This window comes from Scomber scombrus, chromosome 12 (assembly GCF_963691925.1).
Source record: "Scomber scombrus chromosome 12, fScoSco1.1, whole genome shotgun sequence".
Taxonomy (NCBI): domain Eukaryota; kingdom Metazoa; phylum Chordata; class Actinopteri; order Scombriformes; family Scombridae; genus Scomber; species Scomber scombrus.
The window spans coordinates 10,895,696-10,908,776 of record NC_084981.1 but is presented as its reverse complement, the minus strand read 5'-3'; the positions used below and the strand labels follow the sequence as shown (position 1 = coordinate 10,908,776).

The 13,081-nt window shown below is 38.0% G+C and overlaps 1 protein-coding gene across 2 annotated transcripts; it reads right to left on the bottom strand.

Moving 5' to 3' along the window:
* Positions 1 to 919: 919 nt before the first annotated feature.
* Positions 920 to 6,996, bottom strand: slc29a3 (solute carrier family 29 member 3). 2 transcript variants are annotated; one of them, XM_062430257.1, is made up of 7 exons: positions 6,854 to 6,996; positions 5,515 to 5,625; positions 5,011 to 5,423; positions 3,919 to 4,001; positions 3,230 to 3,456; positions 2,657 to 2,819; positions 920 to 2,333 (listed from the first exon to the last, which is right to left on the bottom strand). In XM_062430257.1, the coding sequence occupies exons 3-7, from the start codon at positions 5,332 to 5,334 to the stop codon at positions 1,703 to 1,705; spliced, it is 1,428 nt and encodes a 475-aa protein (XP_062286241.1). In that variant the 5' UTR covers positions 5,335 to 5,423; positions 5,515 to 5,625; positions 6,854 to 6,996; the 3' UTR covers positions 920 to 1,702. The 2 variants fall into 2 exon arrangements, with proteins under 2 accessions (XP_062286241.1, XP_062286242.1); XM_062430258.1 differs by having other exon boundaries at positions 5,515 to 5,587.
* Positions 6,997 to 13,081: the final 6,085 nt, after the last annotated feature.

Sequence of the window (13,081 nt, the reverse complement as noted above, 5' to 3'; positions counted from 1 at the left end):
TTATCCAATGAGTATATCCTTTACAGAAGACCTTTCAGGCTGGTACCATTGTCGTACTAGCCTGATGGTATTGAAGGGATTCTTCATGGGGTCACTGGTCATGTCTTCCCCAGAGAGCTTCAGGGCAATGTCCAGCTCTCGTTAACCTTACCTGGCCTCAGTGAACTTTGCAGCCTCAGGGATGCTGGATGCGGTAGTGAACAGTATGATTCATATGTGCCAGCAACAGCAAAGACAGTTTGCCTTCCCATGGCAACAAACTGAAAACAATACACTGTTTGAGGTGCAAGTAGCCTCCACGGCAATGGTGCTGAAACTTAGCTTGCCAGAGAAACTGCACAATATTTTCAACTTCCCCCAAATTTCAGACAAACTGAAGTGCAAAATGGGAATGTCTGCCTCTCTAAGGGACAAGAGAGACAAGACCACCCAGCACCAGACATTGCTGTGCACAGCAACCACAGCACAGCCACTGGGTCATGAGAATCCAAGGTCAATCACACGGCAGTTGAGGTGAGGTCCTTTATGGACAAAACAGTATTGTTGACACAAGGTGGCAGCAGTGTCATGAGTGTTGATGCAGTACTGACTGGGCTGGAAGAGCTGAGTGGCCATGACAAGCTGTGGCATTGGCATTTTGACTAAGGTACGTTTGTTTGTCTCAGAGTTCATCAACGTTGTGTTGCGCCAATACAGTTTTTAAACAGCTTTTAAAATCAAGCAACCATTCAAATTTTTAATGTAACAAAAATTTACAACAGTAACCTAAAATAATAAAATCTAGATTGGTTTCTCCAAGAGGCCTCTAGCATTAATTCACTACAATGAGATAATCAACATTGGAAAGATAAAAACTGAATTCAGTGATGATTTGGAAAATGGTCTTTGGATTCTCCAAAATCTAATGTCAGGGTGTACAAAATGTACAGAGAATTACATTACAAGTTGCTATACTTTAAAAGGTTTTCAAAAAATTAATTACAAAGCAAACAAGATTTTTAAACTGGTTATTATGTCTATTATGTCTGAAACTCCATGCACATTCCAAAATGATGACAAAAGTCAACAGGTTTTCCTGCAAAGTCATTATGTTTATAGACAGCAGACGTGAATGAACCAGAGGTTGTTCAACAACAACAATTTGCCACATTTTCCAGCTGTATCTCTTTTATAATAGATGGTGTGTCTTTGCAATCTACATATTTAATTGAAGCTGAACTAAAAATAACACACACCTATTATATACCCCAAACTTTTACCCCTTGAATCACATACATACATTTGTGCAAAATGTGTTAATGCAATATCAAACATATAAAATATCAAGAAATGTTGTTTAATGATGTGTCCCTTATGGACTGCACTGTCTGCTCATGTAGTTGAGCCATCCTCATCTCTCTCTTTAAAACTTAAATGACCTAGTTATGCTGGACGCAGCCCTGAGACTCACATCATGAGCAACATCAGTGTAAACATAACACACATTCATGTGAGGTATGAAGGAGCTAAGGCTTTTTGGTCAAGTGAAAATTAGAAGCTTATTTGCACCTTTCCCTCATTGCAGATAATTGGTTTTACTGGTGCACTTTGCATCACAGTGCTTTCAGGTTCTGACATTCACAGACTCTATTGTCCAGCTACAGTCTGCTGTATAGCTCAACTATACAGCTGTACATGACAAGGCTATTGCATAACAGTCTGATCAGATACAGTGAACAATAAGCGCAGAGAAAGCAGATCCAAAAGCCAGTCCCAGAGTGAGGAAGAAGGACATGACCACTCCTGTGGCCTCTGCCAGCTCCCGAGGTACCACCTTTGGCCCATAGATCATTGGTAAAGTACCTAAGTAACCATTAGTAAGGCCTAGCAGGCAGTTAAAAACCACAGGGTACACATCATGTGTGAACAGCACAGTGTGGAGGTGGTCCCTTGGCTGGTAGTTACAAAACATGAGAAGTGGGATCATGATTGAGCGACACAGGACCAGTACAGGCAGGACTCGGCTGGTAGGGCCAGGCACCTGCAGCCAGGCTGTGGCCTGCCTACCGCAGAAGTCCGCTACGTTGTATAGGAGGAAACTGGTCAGGGGCACAAAGTAAGTGGTGGTCCAGGGGCTGCCGCTGTCTTTGTTGACAGACTGGATCCCTGATGACACTGCAGGGAACAACATGATAGAGACAAAGAAGACGAAGAAGACGCTCAAGCCCAGCACCCATGTCTTCCTGAGGATAGGTTGCAGCGGTGGGACCGAGACACTGCTTCCTGAGTCTGACGCTCCTTCCCCCTCACTCATAACTCCTGGACTGGTACACGCTGCTGCTAGCATGTAGTGTCTGGAGGGGAGAGAAGAAGAACATAGATCTAGTCCCACAAAAATCTCAGAGTGAATCAAATAGTAGCAACTAATTCAAATGCACAAACGATGAAATTGGAACAAGTAAGTGTGGAGCATTACAAAACGTGTGATGTAATGTTCAGGATGTTTTCAAGCTTTGGACCCATCTGGTGGTAATATAAGGAATGACACTGAATTTGTAATCTATGGTATCCAGATTCAGCAAAGAGTTTTTGTTAAAAAAACGTGTTCTGATGAATTTGAAAATTAAAATACAGGTTTTTCTATATGGGAACCAAAATCTCTATCTTTCTTACTGACCGTGAATATGCCAGCTTGGGCAGCAGCAGGTACGCGAAAATGCAGAGTAGAACAAAGACGTCGGCTGTCAGGAAGTAGGCCAGAGCACTATCTGTGACATCCTTTGCCACTGCCAGATCTACTATTGATGCTACTGCACTCAGCGTGCCTCCCATAGCCTGGCCTGAAACAGAAAAGGATTTAAGCTTATGCATTGTTCAGTCACTTAACGAGACACTTCAGCTGCCTCATGTTCCGCCATGATTACCTCTGTTATTAAATCTGAATATAAATCTTTAAAATTAAGTAGAGTGCTGACATGAAAAAAGGGAGAAAGGAGAAGCGTGTGTCTATATTTTATTCTTGTTGTGTTCACAAGTATGCGCCCAAGCAACGACACCATCACGACAGCACTATGTCACACACACCATGTTTGAAGGTGGCAAGACATAAACAGTCATGATACCAAGTTATTTCATCAATAAACCTTTAATAAAGCTGATAAACAGTACATACTGTACATATTTCAAGACAGCAAAAAGAGTATAAAGGTGATGTATAAAGAGATATTTCTGAACTGATTAAGGACTGTACCTGATATGAGGGCCTGGGAGATCCTCATGGGGAAATGTCCGCTAATCCCGAATACACTGCCAGTAAAGAGGTTTGAGGCTCCGCTGACGACAGCCACGCTGGCCAATGTGCCGACAAAGAACTCCATCCTGCTGTCTGACACATCCACCTTAACCAGCACTGTGGTCACCACAAACAGCAACAGGATCACAAAGAGAGACGACAGAATCCGCACATTTGCTGACAACCTATGAACACACACAGACACACACACACACATTAACATTAAAGCAGCCATAAGGGGAGATATTTTTTTTTATCTTAGCAAGGACAGTTTGATTTGACTGAATACAGTCTGTGTAAACCACAAATTTGCATACAACTCTGACTGTGACATAACAATGTGAACTATCCATCACAAATAATAAGCATATAATATTATGCAGAAGAGATGCCTTTTAAAATGCTGAAACATCCTCTTCGCTCAATGTTATCTCACACCAACACAGACTGATCAAAGTCCAGAGAGGCAAATACAGAGACTCACACCATTTAAGGTCACTGGGCAAATTAGATCACTGTAATCTAATCTAATGTACTAAGGTATTTAATTATGTTTATCATGGTGGAGTGAGAGACTCAACAAGTTAAAAATTCAGAGAGGAGTGAGCTGCTTGTGCATGAATGTGTGTGTTTATGGCAAAAGCAACCTGTTTACTAGGATATAGTTGAGTATCAGGCACAGCACAGAGGGCACTGTGGAGGCGATGGCCAGGTAACTCTCAAAGTAGTCCTGTGAATAGTTATAGAAAAGAAAAATTATCAGTTCACAGAGTTCCTTGCATGTGAGTCACACATTATGCAATCACATAGTGTGTCTTTTTCTCTCTCACACAGACGCGCGCCGCACACACACAGACACACAAAGAGGAAGTGAAAAGAGAAATCAAAAAATCAAACGACTCTTTGCATCTTTATCATTGCCTGCTGACTGAGGTCAAACATTAATCTCTCAGAAACCATCCAGACTGTTCTGCAGATTTAAAAGTGGTTTGTCTTATCTAAAATAACAACCTAGGATTAAATTGTACTGTTTTAACAGATGAAGACTTGTCTTCTTGTATTCTTTGCTGGTTGCTGAACCATGCTGCATGCCACTGTGCAATTATTAAACTGATCAATTAGGAAAATTAGGAAAGGCAAGTTTTGCTAGGAGTGAGGTACAGATACAGGAATGTTAGAGTTTGATTAGAGTTGACAATTAGTTTGAGTCATTAAGTACTTTGGCCTTTCTTTTGGGTGTTGTGCAGTTCTTTCAGTTGAATACACATATGTCTGTCTTTGTGACACTCCTGTCCAAATTGATGAGTCAATTAAATAGATGTATTTACTGTCACAGCAGATCCACTTTGTTTGCTTGACTCCCCTGATTTATAGCGACAGTACCTGGATGCAAGAAATCTTCCTTTTACCCACTCAATCTTTCATTCCTCAACAGGTCTTGTGGCATTACTAATGGTATAATTGTGTTGAAATGGATTTCTGTGTGATGTGAAAGAACACTCAGTCCTTACATCTGTAACACTACACACATAGCAGTGTGACACACACACACACACACACACACACACACACACACACACACACACACACACACACACACACACACACACACACACACACACACACACACACACACACACACACACACACACACACACACACACACACACACACACACACACACACACACACACACACACACACACACACAACAGTTCTGTTGGTTTCCTCTGACTCACACCGAGGTCTGAACGTTGATCCTCACTGCTGCCGCCTTGAGTGTTGTTACTCAGTTTGTATAGCCAGTAGTGTTTGGCTGTTACGAAGAAGTTCCAGGGCAGCAGGGAGCCGATGCCCATCAGAAAGAAGATGATGTACACCAAACAGTAAGAGTCCTCGGGACTGTAGCGTACGGCCAGAGGCACTGATGACTGTTTGGGCAGGAGGGATGCAGAGGGAGTCTGGTCCTCGCTCTCTTCATCATCAGATACATTATGGTTACCGAGAGCATTCGAAACATAGGAAGAGTTGAGACTGGACTGCACAGGCCCTGTGCCGTCCATTTTCACTCACAAAGTAAGGAGAGAAAAAGGGGAAGGCTGGGGAAAAGGAAGTAGTAAAATACACTAAGATGGGAAGTGTAAGCAGAAAGCTGTGAAAGAGAAGAGGAAAAACATCTTAAAAAAGAACTCAATGCAACATAGTAATATTTCTGTAATAAGAGAAGAGAAGAAGAGACTTACTTTTATAAGTACTTGTCCACAAAGGAGAGAGTAGACTGTGAAGCCATACTCTGAATAGATCTCTGAGTTGTAGCTGGTAGAAAGCAGTCCAGTGGTCAGTGAAAAGCAATGCTGCAGTGAGAGGAGTCACATTTAAGCCATTCTGGGGATATCAACCAATATTTTCAACCTTTATCTCTTCATAAAAAAATAAACACACATATAAGATAATGTGAGACCCAAAGAGGAAAAGCTGTACTCTGACCTTGAACTGTTTATGTTCAGCAATAAAAAAAATGAACATGAAACTTTCAAGCACAAAACAGAGTAATAAGTAGCACTTTTGAATGACGGTTATGTTGTGTAGACTTTATTCCAAAGCTGACATTTTGCCAACTCTTAGCTTTCTTCCAAGTCACTAAATTGTATAAGTTATTTAACTACTACTTCTACAGGGACAGAAAAGTCTACAATTCAGCAATGCCTCCTCATCATGTTTCAGATGATGTGGAATGTCACATGAACACATTGTCCTGTTTATTACTGAGCCACAGCACCACCAATAATATTACTGGGGGGCCCTGACATTATTACTATTTGACAGCAGTGTGTGGATGTGAACTTGCTGCTCTCCAAGGATTTTATTAAGTAGACTGCTGCAGTGTGATTGTTTGACTCTTTGTGCTGACTTTCAGCAGTAACCACAGTTTAATCTCACATATGCACCTTCTTCACTACAACCTCACATGTAAAAAGAAAAAAAACACTCACATTTAAAAAAAGAAGAAGCAATGAATGGTGACCTTGTGGGAAAAGTCATGAAACACCAGAGAGATGCGGTATCTGAATACTACTGACAGAAATAGAAAAGCAGGCTTTCATTTGCATCATCTGCTTGCACAATGTGAGGTTATTTCTTGAACTACTGAAGCACACTAGAATAAAGGAAGACTAAGGTTAGAGTAACATGAAAGTACGACGCTGAGCTTGCATCTTAAAGCCTCTAATGAGGAACCGGTACTCACATGATGCTTACCCAAGAAAATGCAATTACACCGTTTTAAACTTCAGACAACATACTGAGAAGTTTCATTCAAGGAAGTGCACCCCCTGCTCACTGCGGACAACTGCTTTCAAGGTGTTTTTCCACAAATCAGAAGGACATTTTCAGGTCTTCATTATTAAAGAACAATGAATAGGCATTGGCGAATAAATATGTCTATTTGTCATCAAACAAACAAACGTAAAGTGATCCTATCTGTTAGCTTGTGTATCCAAGCTTTGAACAAAGTGTTCAAAAACGTAGCTCACTGATATTCGACGGCTAATGTTGGTCTAATTCAATGAAATATAAACGTACCTCACTGTTGGAGAATCACTGGAGGTTGCTTCTGTCCTTTCTGAATAGTTACACTGACACACAAATCCATTTCACAGCAAACTTCGTTTATGGTCAGCTGATAAACAACATACTTTACAGCCTGTGATCTACCAGCAGTGTTATTTATCCCACACCCGCATTCTGCTAAGACCTGCCCCTACGATGCGTTTTTATTGGCTCTAACCTTGACAACTCCCACCTCATGAGTTAAACCTAACCAATCCAACAAACATAACTATGGAGTACTAGCCAATCAGAGGGACGATTTGCAAAACGCTACCCTCTACCATCGCGAGAACATTTACAAAGCGACAACAACGAGGCATAGACTATTATCTATTCAGCACAGATTAAAAACGGGCACTTCGCACTTTTTTTGCTTTTTCAGGAGAATACTGGGATATTAAATTTAAAAATAAACTCAGGGGGAGAAGAAGGACTGTGGTCGTCTCAGTCATGGTACTAATCATTCAGCTGGGGTGTTATTATTATTATTATTATTATTATTATTATTAGTAGTAGTAGTAGTAGGCTAGTAGTAGTAATAGTAGTAGTAGTAGTAGTATTGTTATTATTATTATTTTATTATTATTATTATTATTATTATTATTATTATTATTATTATTATTATTTACATGCAGTTCAAGGGGGTGGTCTTGAAACAGTGCTTTCTGCTAGATGGATAACACTGATGAACATATATACTTCTTTGTGGTGACTTTAATGAATGTCCTAATGTTATGAAGGATAAACACCATGCTAGGTTAAACCCAGGTTCACATAGCAATGACCTGGTTTTGATCCAAATGTTCTTAGACTGACACATGTCGTTTCTTCACCCCCAGTACAAAAGAACTGTACTAGAAAAAACACTTGGCCTAATATAAGATTATTAAAATCAATAATTGATCTATTTTTAATTTCTTCCTCTACTCTTCAATTTATGAAAGAAGATATATTTCATATTAATATTACACCCCATTATCAGACTACACGCAAATACTTTTTAAATTAGGTGCTGAAATTAGGTCCCAGGAGACCTCTGGTATGTGAGGGTATTGGAAATTCAACAAAACTCTCTTGAATGATGAGTCATTTAATGACACTGATAAAAAACTAGCAGAAGAAATTCTCAATGATGGCTTAAACAATGACAATAGGAATTCTTCAGATATAAAGTCTTCGTCTCTTGCCATTAAAAGTAAGGAGCTAAAGAATTAAAAAGGTATGCAAAAAGCTGACTTGATGTACAAACTTGACCTTCTACTGACAAAAGAAAATATCACTCTGGAGGAAGAACTTGAGCTGAAGGACATCCGGCTGCAGCTAGATCAAATTTATTTGACACTTGCCATTAATTCAAACATGGCAAAAGGAGTGCTTATTAGGTCTAGAGTCAAGTGGCTAGAAGAAGGTGAAAGAACCACAAATAACTTTTTTGATCTCATGAAAAGACATTTTAGAAGTAAATAATTAACTGCCCTTAATATTGATGGAAAATGATATGAATCCAATTTAATGCAAAATATTGTGCAAATTTCACACTAATATTCCTTCAAATGATGAGGAATTTAAATCTGTGTGCCTCTGACTTGCTAAATTAAAGATGCATTATTTTCAATGAAAAAAGGCAAATCTCCAGGACTCGATGGTCTATCTGTTCAATTTTATACACTTTTATACATTTTTGGGAACTTAGTCAAAATCCATTCATCTGTATGTACAAAGAATTCATGAGTCAAAGAGAGATGGCTGCAACGCTGAAAGAAAATATTATATCTCACCATATTAGCTGCAATACAAGAGTGATCTTAGAAACTGTATGTTGGATTGTACAAATGCAGTTAACTCTAAGGGACTTTTTTTAATATACATTTTTGGACTTTTATAAGGCCTTTGATACAATGGGCACAAGTTTCTTTTATTCAAAGGATTTGGTTTTGGTAATAACTTTGTTGACATTGTCAGTATGTTTTACAATAGCTTAGTTATAATTAATCATAATACCTCTAAAAGATTCCAAATTCATAGAGGGGTTAGACAGTTGCCCTATCTCTCCTTTATTTATTTTAGTCACCAAATTATTGTCAATTAATATTGTTAATGATAGAAATTTGGAAGGAATTTAGATTTTTGGTCATTAATTTCCCAACTGGCAGATGACAGTGTTTTTTGTTTTGTTTTTTAAGACAAGAACCAAATGTGTAATTCTATTAACTTCATTAACCAGTTCTCCAATGCTTCAGGTCTAAGACTGAATATGTCCAAGAGTGAAATTTTGTCCCTGCATGATTGTGATGAATCAGTAATTGAAAATATTCTAGTAAAGGATTCTATTAAGAATTTGGGAATATTTATGACTAAAAATCTTATAATTATATTATATAAAATTATTATTCAGATTTTACCTGGAAAATTACTATAACTAATTTCTATAATATCCAAGGCCAATATCAGTAAATGAAAAATGAAATTCAAAAAATGTGTAACATAAGAAGGCTGACAAAATATACTATCATGCCATTCGTAATGATAATTAACGATGTTAACCTAATCTCCAGATATCACATGTAGATGATTAGACACACATTAGAGCCACCACTTTAAACTGTTTGCTGCCTTAGAGCTATTAGTATTTTATTATATTACTGTATGTTGTTGTGGACTGTAAGTTATCTTTGTTAAATAGAAATGTATCAGCAAATTTGTCTTCCTATGTTTTCTTTTTCTTCACAGTAATAGCCGAGCTGTGTATTGTGCCAATGGGAAAGTATTACATTCAATGATCTGATAAATATAAAATAAATATTTACTATTTATTTGGAAAGATGTACCATTGTGTTTACTGGGGCTTATATGCAGCACATGTTGAAAAATGTGGGTTACACATAACATTTACCAGCAGAGGGTAAAGCTGATATAAGTGCAATAAAATAGTATATAAGCAATTAATGTTATCAAGTTGACAAGATGTACTATTATGTTATTTGTCATTAATGAAGTGAATCTCCAAATATCATAGATAATTACACTGTCTCCTTATTGCCTAAGTTATGTTTAATTAAAAAGAAATATATCAGCAAATTTACCTTATTATGTTTTATTTATCTTGACAGTAACAATAGTCGTGCTGTACATCGTGGTTTTTGCTAAATATCACATGTATTAATCTGAAGTATGAATTAATCTGTTTGTCTGTTGTGTATTACTATGTATGTATCTATTTGTATTAATGAATGTGTGTATGTATGGACTGTGAGCTACGAGAATGAATTTCCCAATGGGATTAATAATCTATCTATCTATCTATCTATCTATCTATCTATCTATCTATCTATCTATCTATCTATCTATCTATCTATCTATCTATCTATCTATCTATCTATCTATCTATCTATCTATCTATCTATCTATCTATCTATCAACCTATATATCTATCTATCTATCTATCTATCTATCTAGATGTACGAATAATTGTATACAATAATGTACCATTGTGTGTATTCATGTGCAACAGACTGAAAAATACGGGTAACTCCTCAGATTTACCAGCAGAGGGCACCATAAGACAGCATTGCCAGCAGTTGTTACTGCACTTCTCTGATAGATGGAAATAGTTGAGGACCTGTAAGAAGAAAAATAGACTAAACTAGTAAGTAGGTGTTTTAAACACGACACCAGGTGATTTTGTGTCTTTGACTGGAATGACAACCTGCCGACTCTTGGCCCTCCCATGACACATGAGTGAACACCGCTGGATTAAACTAATAATTATGACGTGAGTCACCATCCAAACCCAACTCACAGCGGCTGAACTGCTGTTGCCTTCTGGCAAACACCAATCTGCACAACTAATACACTCCGAAGTGTTTTTTTTTCCCACCCTAAAATGAAAAGTATAGTCTGCATGTTATAACATCATTGATTAGATATGTTTTGTAATTAATGCCCATTTTCTCATTTAGGTGTGGTGTATGTTTTCATTAAATAGTTCTGTTACATTTTAATGCAAACACTAACACTTATTATTATTATTATTTTTAACAACGTTGTTATAATGCAGAAGATGTATTGGAAATGTTTAACATCATGTATGTGTTTACAACTGGCATAACGAGCCATGAATTCAAAATAATATTCTCACTGTTAATTCATTCACTAAAAACAAACCAAAATACTCCGTGCAGAGGTGAGCCGTTGGGCTGAAGCTGCAGTCAGCTTTTATACCAACACTTTGTGCATTATAAAAGGTTCAGTTAACTCATGCACTGAAGGGAGGCATATCAGTCCTCTATTAGCAGTGTGTTTAATGAAACAGGTGCAACGTGTTGCTTGCCATTAAGACCATACTGCAGTGCACACTCACTGCAGATGACTCATTGGGGCATTTGTTCTCCACGTAAGAGCGTAATCGGAATATGAGTAATATGAATCCCCACATATTTCGCACTCGTGCATAAACTGAAGTAAGAACGCTTGATCTAAATGCCCTGAGTCAATCCTTAAAGGGCACTAGAAGTGTCTCTAAAACCTTGTTAATTTGAAGGCTGTCAGTTAAAAGCTTTCATAGCTAAATGGACCTAAAGGTAATTTTCCATTGAGGTGTGAGGAAAAGAGGGGCGGTTTGAGTAGCTCTGCATTTTCTGTGAAAAATGGGGAGTAATTGATAAAAACACGGATGCCATTTAACAGTAATTTTGTCCTGCCAATGAACTCACAAGAAGCCTGTAATTTGGTCTATGAATTTTTTGGAAACGGCTCCCACAGTTTGAATCAAGAACAACAAAACACACAGAAGCCCTATTTTTAAACTAAGAAATATAATTTATTGCATAAAAATTATATTTAGTTACAGGTAAGAAGGCTAGACGTTTATTTACAATTGGTACTTTACAGAGATAAAATAATGTCACTGAATCCATTTTGTTTGTTTGTAAAAATGTCTGACTTCTTGAACAAAGGCTTATTTTTTCTCTTTGATAGGAGCAAGGTGGAATCCAGTCCAGCTCCAGCAGAAATTATCCCGAGCTATGGCCAAAGATCCACAAGATACTCAAGAGATCTGGACGAATGAACACTGTGGTCTACAGCTAGCCAGTCTGTAACAAGATTTGAGGAAAGAGAACAGTCCTGCAGTGTTCAGGGATCCAAAGTACTGAACTGGTCATGTTCAGATATTTCCTCATGGGCAAAGACCTGCCGGTCTAGAGTTCATGATGCTAGTCACAATGCACCACACTTTGTTTTGTTTTCCCACATGTGCTTTTTCAGTAGTAGCTTCCTTGTTCAGTAATCCATTTCTTCCGATCCAGGTGGAGAATTCCCACAAATACTACCATCGCACCATTTTTTAAACTACTCTTAAACCACTTCAAGGATAGAAAATCAAAACCCTGTCAATGCCCTGATCTGAAAAAATAGAATTACTCTTCCAGAAATCAAAAGAAGTCAAAATGCTTTTCTTTTCTTTTGTACTTGCATAGCACTTACAAAGAGAAATGACAGATCTTCAGCGTGTGCACCATAGACTGTGCGTGCACACCCGCCTGCCCAAATATACCCACACGCACACACACACACACAGACTCACACACTTGCATTTCAGTTCATTCACACAAAACAGTGACATGACTCACTGCTGAAGAGGAGGGATACTGCCTGTGTTTTGGTTTTGTGGTTTCAAAGATATGAACACTTTTTTGCTTTGAGGGAGAAAAAAAAATGAAGTAATGACAATGTTGGATTTCAGAATTTCAATTTCCGTCTGACAGAACAATATTGATAATGCAAATAGCTTGAGGACCCTGACCACAAAGCAGGTAGCTTAGTAAAAAGGTTAACAATATGCTAATGTCAAATTGAGAGAAGGGAGACGTAATGAGTTACAAGGCGATAGACCGACAGATGGACAGATAGATAAGTGGTGGACAGAACAGAATGAAACATAATGCAGCTAGTGTTGAGGTAAATGTTATGGTCCCTTGCTGCCTAGTTAATTCAAGACAAGGCTAATCTATTCTGCAATATTTGTCTCTGGACAGTAGAAACCGCCCTCAGTTACAGCAAAGCAAAATGCCTACGAAATAGAGCGTACAGTATATTCACCTGCATTTTTGACAACCTCTAATCATGTTTTACAGATTATATTTTACATTTCGAATAGATACACAATATTAAAAAGAACAAATAAACGTGGTTCTGTTATTC

Coding starts and splice junctions, on each gene's coding strand:
- slc29a3 (XM_062430257.1), bottom strand. CDS start 5,334: ATGGACGGCACAGGGCCTGTGCAGTCCAGTCTCAACTCTTCCTATGTT. Junction 4,002..5,010: donor ATCAACGTTCAGACCTCGGT/GTGAGTCAGAGG, acceptor AACTATTCACAG/GACTACTTTGAGAGTTACCT. Junction 3,457..3,918: donor AACTATATCCTAGTAAACAG/GTTGCTTTTGCC, acceptor GTGTGTTCATAG/GTTGTCAGCAAATGTGCGGA.